Source organism: Brachyhypopomus gauderio, unplaced genomic scaffold (genome assembly GCF_052324685.1).
Source record: "Brachyhypopomus gauderio isolate BG-103 unplaced genomic scaffold, BGAUD_0.2 sc148, whole genome shotgun sequence".
In the NCBI taxonomy this organism is placed as follows: Eukaryota; Metazoa; Chordata; class Actinopteri; order Gymnotiformes; family Hypopomidae; genus Brachyhypopomus; species Brachyhypopomus gauderio.
This window is the reverse complement of record NW_027506969.1, coordinates 282707-290000: the sequence shown is the minus strand read 5'-3', so window position 1 is coordinate 290000 and position 7294 is coordinate 282707. Positions and strand designations below refer to the sequence as shown.

The 7294-nt window shown below is 46.9% G+C and overlaps 1 protein-coding gene across 1 annotated transcript; it reads left to right on the top strand.

Annotated features, from left to right (window-relative positions):
- Positions 1-5455: 5455 nt before the first annotated feature.
- On the top strand, positions 5456-6800 carry LOC143500409 (ceramide-1-phosphate transfer protein-like). The gene is made up of 3 exons (XM_076994531.1): positions 5456-5461; positions 5544-5725; positions 6215-6800. Exons 1-3 carry the CDS (start codon positions 5456-5458, stop codon positions 6798-6800), a joined length of 774 nt encoding a protein of 257 aa, XP_076850646.1.
- Positions 6801-7294: the final 494 nt, after the last annotated feature.

Here is a 7294-nt window from a genome sequence, read left to right as displayed (position 1 = left end):
GGTCCTTTTTCCTTGCTCAACCAAAAATCTAAAGACAAGTTTGTTCTCTTCTCTCCCAGTTCCCTTTTGGGTTCTTTCAGTTGGGGAGTTTATTTCTGTTCTTTACCTGAATGAGAATGAACTGAATGAGAGAGCCAGTTCTTACTTTGGTGTTTACGGGTTTTCCCACCGTAATCATCTAGCCTTTAAATTTATTTTGTTTTTCTCCTCTAACCCCTCATGGCTGTTTCTTTTACCTCATTCCTGTTCTCTCCCCCAGTTGTAGTTATACTCAGCGTTTGGGTCCTACCCTAAACTGAGGACCAGCTAGGAAACAAGATTCACTGCTCCTTTATATGGTGGAAAATATTTCCGTTCCCAACGGTAGAGATAAAGGAGTGGAGAGTGTGGGGTTTACTGTGTCCATGATCCAGAAGAATCAAGATGAGACCAGTGTACTATAGCCATTGATGGCTTAGTTACCTTGAAAATGTAATCCGATTACTGATTACTAATTACTCCTTTAAAAATAAGTTAGTTACGTTACCGATTACTTGATTTTAAAAGTAACTACGTTAGATTACAAGTTACTTTAGTAGTTACATTCAGCAGCAAAATTTGTTTTTCCAATAATCACTTTATTGGAAGTGCATTTTAACAGTAACAATATATCTCCTGACATTTAAATAATGTATCTCCTGACATTATGTTTGTGTTGCTCCGCGGTATTACTTGAAAATGTATTTGTAAATGTAATACAAGCAAACTATTTGTCATGGGCTCGAAGGAGGAGACACGACGAGCGACGTACGGTGCACATGAAACTTTAATACAAAAACACAGACGTGAGCTCCATGCGGAGGATGAGCACAGGACTGCTGACACTCACACAGACACGAAACTTTAGACAAAGACGAGCACAAGACACTGCGCGAACGCACATTAAATAGGTGATTAACACAGACCCTCGTGATCTCAAGACAAGGCACAGGTGCGACTACGAACACTCTCACGGACAACCCACACCCACGGAAGTACATACATGGACATAACGACACGCAGACAACGTAGCGGCACGCTTACAGGGAAGGGTCCGGAGCTGTCACCGTAACAGAACCCTTCACCAGGGGCTCGCTACTCCTGGAGCATCCCGCGCAGCTGGAAAGCCCCGAACCAACACCGACGGGCAGGTCCGGAGCCGCCGGGATCACGAGCCTCCGAGAGCCATTTCCCCCGATGGTGGGAACCGCCACGAACAGCCCTAGTACACCCTCCCTGGGAAAACAGGGGAAAATACATTAAACAAGGGCACAAGCACAAACATGCACACAGGAACATTAATCACAAAGGGCACAAGAGGGAACAGAGGGTTCGGGAGAAACACTGGGGCTGACACACAGACTGGAACAGGCAGCCACGACAACGTTTGGCGCGCCCGTGGACCTTGCGCCAGGTGGCCTCCTTCGCGGAGCATCGGCCACCTTCTTGGGCGCCACCGGAGTTGGGACTGGTCTCCGCAGCGTCTCCAGAGGCGCGCCGAACCCCCACCTCGGGCCGCTGGCTGCACCGAATCCCTCTCGTGCTCCTGGGGTCACTGCTGTTTCACCCCTCGAGGTGTCCATAGCCTCCTCCTCCCTCGAGACACTCTGCCTCAGGGACCTCGGCTCCTTGGCGGTCGTGCAGCGGGAACAGTCCATGCTGCTCCCTGCTGATGGGGACAGAGGAGCTTCCTTCCCCGAGTAGGCGGTGTCCCCCGAACACCCGGAGACGCTGTCTCCCTCCTCGCTCTCATTGTCACGCTCCGAGTGCGAGGAGCAAACGGATGGAGGGTGGCTGACGTCGTCTTCCTCCCCGTAATACTCGGTAGGCGCTGAGTAGATGGAAGGGGGAGGGCTGACGTCGTCTTTTGCACCGTGATGCTCGAAGGGGTCTGAGTGGATGGAGGGGGACGGACTGGCTTCTTCCCTCCCCTCTCCGTAGTACACGGTTGGAGCCAAGTAAACGGAAGGGGGAGGGCTGACCTCTTCCTCCTCCTCCTCTTCTGTCTCGGTGGGAGCTGGGTGGACTGAAGAGAGGGGATCGCCCTCCGCTCCCTCAGGCTTCTCAGGAGCTACCGACCCAGAGGGAAACCAGCTGGTATCCTCCCTGTCCGAGCACCCGGAGGAGGGGAGACTCTCTTCCTCTCCAGAGTCCTCACTCCCGAACTCGACCTCAGGGGGAGAGAGGGCGATGGTGCCCACCCCCACCATTAAGGGCTCTTCATCTTCCTCCTCTGTGAGAGCCAGGGTTGGATCATAGGGGCTCTCGCTCCAAAACCTTGCAGCGGCCAGGCGGAAGCATTCCACCTCTGCCTTGTCACTGGCCGCCTGGGCTTTGCGCAGCAGGCTCGCGCATACCGGGTCCCGCTGCATCTCTGGTTCCTGCACCTCGGGACGGTGCGCAGGGGAAGAGACGTGACAGTGCTTCGTCTTCTGCGGTGTATCCTGGCATCGTTTGAGCTCGTCTTTCTGTCACGGGCTCGAAGGAGGAGACACGACGAGCGACGTACGGTGCACATGAAACTTTAATACAAAAACACAGACGTGAGCTCCGTGCGGAAGATGAGCACAGGACTGCTGACACTCACACAGACACGAAACTTTAGACAAAGACCAGCACAAGACACTGCGCGAACGCACATTAAATAGGTGATTAACACAGACCCTCGTGATCTCGAGACAAGGCACAGGTGCGACTACGAACACACTCACGGACAACCCACACCCACGGAAGTACATACATGGACATAATGACACGCAGACAACGTAACGGCACGCCCACAGGGAAGGGTCCGGAGCTGTGACCGTGACACTATTCAGTCAGACAGCTATTTGTTGTGAAACAAAATACAATTACAAGTTCAAGCATTTTTAAGTACTTTAGCCAAAATTCCAGCACTTTTCAAACCTGGAACACAATGCAACATTAAAATTTGTCAGGTAAATGTTCCTTCCCCTGTTTTTGAGGGGTGTTTCTTTATATTACCACACAGGCCCGTTGACAGTCTTGCTGGGGCCCGGGACCCCCCCCCCCCCCCCCCGATATCGTCATTTGAATTTCCTCTGTAGTATATAATATAGCCACACATCAAAGCTGTTTCTGACAGCTTACTGGTTTATACTTGACGCGTCGCGGCGCGAGGGTCCGCGCGGCGAAAATTACGTAATCGCAATGGCACCGCCACCGGGCCTCACGCGCTGTCGATTCGCGAGGTCGTGCACCTCTCGAATTTTGTAACTTCGCGCGCGCCGCGCTTCAGCGCAATGAACAAAGTCACGTTTGCAGGGTTCATACACCTTTACAAGGTGGAATTAAAGCACTTGTACGTCACTTTAAAGGTCCATTTCAATATTTCCCAGCACGTTAAACTTAAAAAAAAATTTTTTTAAATTAAGTTAAATATACTCGAAATGATTCGAAATAATTCGCTTTTTATCACATTATTTAATGGTTTTTATTTTCAAAATGCCCAATCTTAACGTCTTCACGTTCTCTCATGTTTTGTCCTGGAATTACAAGAGGCTCGTATTTGTTAACGTAATACAGGAACTATTCAGTCAGACAGCTATTTGTTGTGAAACGTGAAACGAAGTAGTTACAATTTCAAGCATTTTCAAGTACTTTAGCCTAAATTTCAGCATTATTCAAACCTGGAACACAATGCAACATTAAAATTCGTCAGGTAAATGTTTTTCCTTTCTTTTCTGCGCTCCAGATTTCTGTATTTACTTTACTTTAACGATCCACCACTGTATTTCCCGCTGTTGGGCGGGTACCAGCCGGCTACAGTCGGTGCTGGATCAAACCATTTTTCAGTGTGAGGCGGGGGTGTATGCACTTAATGGAAAATATGCAGATAGGTAAGAAAAAAACATATATTTTAGCCATTTAGCTTATTTTGAGTAAAGAAAGTTATAGTAATGAAAGATTTCAAGATTATTTAAAATTATAGACTTTAAATAAAAATAAATTGCTGGGCTCTTTGATGGGCCCCCCTGGCGCTGGGGCCCGGGACAACAGACCCGGTTGTCCCCCCCTGTCGACGGGGCTGTTACCACATATCGTTACGGGAGGACACTGCACAGGATGACGTGAACGCACTCGCGCTCTCACAGGGTCGCGCGCAGCGTGCGGAGTCGAGCGCTACGGTCAGATGCAAAAGTAGAACTGAGCCAAGAAGAAAGCAAATATATTTTTACTAAGGAAAAAAAATAGTAACGCACAGTTACTTAGATAAGTAGATGACATCACTGACTGTAGCACACTACTGTTCTGATGGGAGGAGGCAGGCACAATGAGCGGGTACTTTAACATGAAACGTTTAATTCTGAGGCACACAGAACAAAGTGCGGCGCGTATCGCGCAAGCACTACACATATACACTCACACGGCACGATCTTCAGACAACGACGAGCATGAGATATTGCGTGAACGCACCTTATTAGATGTAGAACACATACCCTCGTGATCACAGGACAAGGCACAGGTGAGACTAACGAACACGCTCACAAACAACCCACACCCACTGAACTACAAACATGGACATAACTAGACGCATACAACGTAACGACACGCCCACAAGGAGGGGTCCGGAACTGTCACCGTGACAACTACAAATATACAGTGCACTGCAAGGATTTAGAACTGGTGTTTTTGTTTTATGCATGTGAAAGTTTTTGGGGATCAAAAATCTATTTTTAAAAAGTAAAAAATGTTTATCTGTTTACTACTGTGTGCATGTATGGGTCATACCTGTCAAGTGTCCCGTTTTGGCCGGGAAAGTCCCGTATTTTACCGCTCTGTCCCGGCGTCATCCCATTTTTTTTTCCCCATATTTTTCCCGTATTTTCAGTCAATTTTTATATTTTTTAAAGCATTCATGTGCTGCTCCAAACAGACTACTGCAGGTAGCAGTTCTCGCGAGGCTAGTGACAGAATTCTGTTTGGCACGGCACATGAATGCTTTAAAAAAAAAAAAATTTAACTCGCGGGTTTAGTCACATTTGTAGTTTAAAAAATATTTGGGGTGTTTTTTCTTCACTTTTTGCCACTCCAAAGATGTTTTTGTCTCTCCTACAGCCTCGATTGCAGCTATATGCAAATAACCGATTATGCAAATTAGGCGATGACGTCATACACGGGAAATGTCCCGTATTTTTTGATACAAAACTTGACAGGTATGGTATGGGTGTGTGCACATATTTGTGTATTTGTATGCACATACGTCTGTGCACATGAATATGTGTGTGTGTTTTCCTGCACAGCTCCTGGAGTTGTTCAGAGTTGTGAACTTTCATGGGTCCCATGTGTTGGTATTTCCTCCCTCACTAGAAAGGTAGGCACACAAACTCCCTCACAAACTATGCACACACACCATCACTCAGGTGTCATTTGAAGTGTATGTTAAACATGTATGTTAAATATGACTTTAATAGGTATGACTGTAATTTTTTCTGATTTCTATTTTTTACATTTTTATTTTTTCCCTCTTCTCACAGACAGATGCTCCCATCACACTCCCTCAGGCTCCCAGCACCAGCAGTGATATGACCAACCGCTCCATTAACCATGAAGCCGGTGTGGGAGGAGAATGTCCGGGACAGAAATTCCAAGTGTCCCGCCTCCTCTTCCATTTAAACTCCGCCCTTGGCTCTGCCTCTGATGTGCTGTTAGAACCTTACCTTCTGTGCTGGGAGGAGCTTATAAAGTATGTTATTAGTTATTACTTACATTACCATTTAGTTTATTGTAGAACCACTCATTATATAATTTTTAAATACTATTTAAATAAATACTAAACTAAATGTTCTAATCATAAAAATAAAGGCAGCCATAGAACTGTCCACATGTCTGTCTACGTAAAAGTGGGGGGTAGGAATATTGTTGTTGTTTTCCACAACATTAGTTCTCTCACCTTTAATGTTTATTCCCAGTAATTACCTTTTATTTTAGTGTTTTGAGTAGAGTTTGTTAGAAAAGCTGGCAGAGTTTGAACATACCCTTAGTCATTCTCTCATGGCTCCACCACACACACCTCTTCTTTGTGTGTGTGTGTTTGTGTCTGTGTGTGTGAACAAAACAGACCCTAACCCTTATGTTGAACTCTGTACATTTTAAATAGTTTTTAAAATTCTTCATATAGAAAATATGTTACATTATTATTATGCGGTGTGGTGATTGATGTGTTCTGTTTCAGGTTTATGGAGGCTCTGGGCCCTCTGTTGGGTTTTTTCACAAACAAAGTGCAGGAGAAGATAACTCTGATTCGGGAGCTGTCTGAGGAGGAAGTTGGGAAAAACATTCCCATCAATCCCCCTTTTCAGGTTCATCTGAATCTTCTACAAACTACCCATAATCCTCAGCACCATGCCTACTTCTCTGTGCGCTCCATGTTGGAGGCAGAGCTGCAGAGAGGAGTGGTCAACTTTGATAGACAGACGTCATCTGGCAGTCGTACGTTGCTCCGCCTCCATCGGTCATTGCTGTGGTTACAGCTACTGCTGGAGAAGCTGGCAGCAGGACATAATGGGCGGAGTCTAGGCGAGCTGTGTGGTGAGGCGTACAGTGAGGCCCTGGCCCCACACCACCCCTGGCTGCTACAGCAGGCTGCCCAGGTGGTGTTCCACGCCATGCCTGAGCACGACACCCTGCTGCACACAGTTTGTGTGCACACGTACGAGGAGGCTCAGCCTGTCATACACACCATCGTCACAGCCATCAGAGAGGTACGCCGCAGGACGCAACGAGAGCTACAACAGAGGAACATGCTGGATCTGCCATAGCTCAGTCACACACACACACACACACTCTCATAACACACAGTCACACACACACTCTCATAACACACAGTCACACACACACACACACTCTCTCATAACACAGTCATACACACACACTCTCATAACACACAGTCACACTCTCTCATAACACACAGTCACACACACACACACTCTCTCATAACACACAGTCACACACACACACTCTCATAACACACAGTCACACACACACACTCTCATAACACACAGTCACACACACACACTCTCATAACACAGTCATACACACACACTCTCATAACACACAGTCACACACACACACTCATAACACACAGTCACACACCATCTCTCATAACACAGTCACACACACTATCTCTCTCATAACACACAGTCACACACACCATCTCTCTCATAACACACAGTCACACACCATCTCTCATAACACAGTCACACACACTATCTCTCTCATAACACACAGTCACACACACTATCTCTCTCATAAC

Excerpts from the sequence above, each read along its gene's own strand:
- LOC143500409 (XM_076994531.1), top strand. Across the intron at positions 5,726-6,214 it reads TGCTGGGAGGAGCTTATAAA|GTTTATGGAGGCTCTGGGCC; the intron begins GTATGTTATTAG and ends GTTCTGTTTCAG.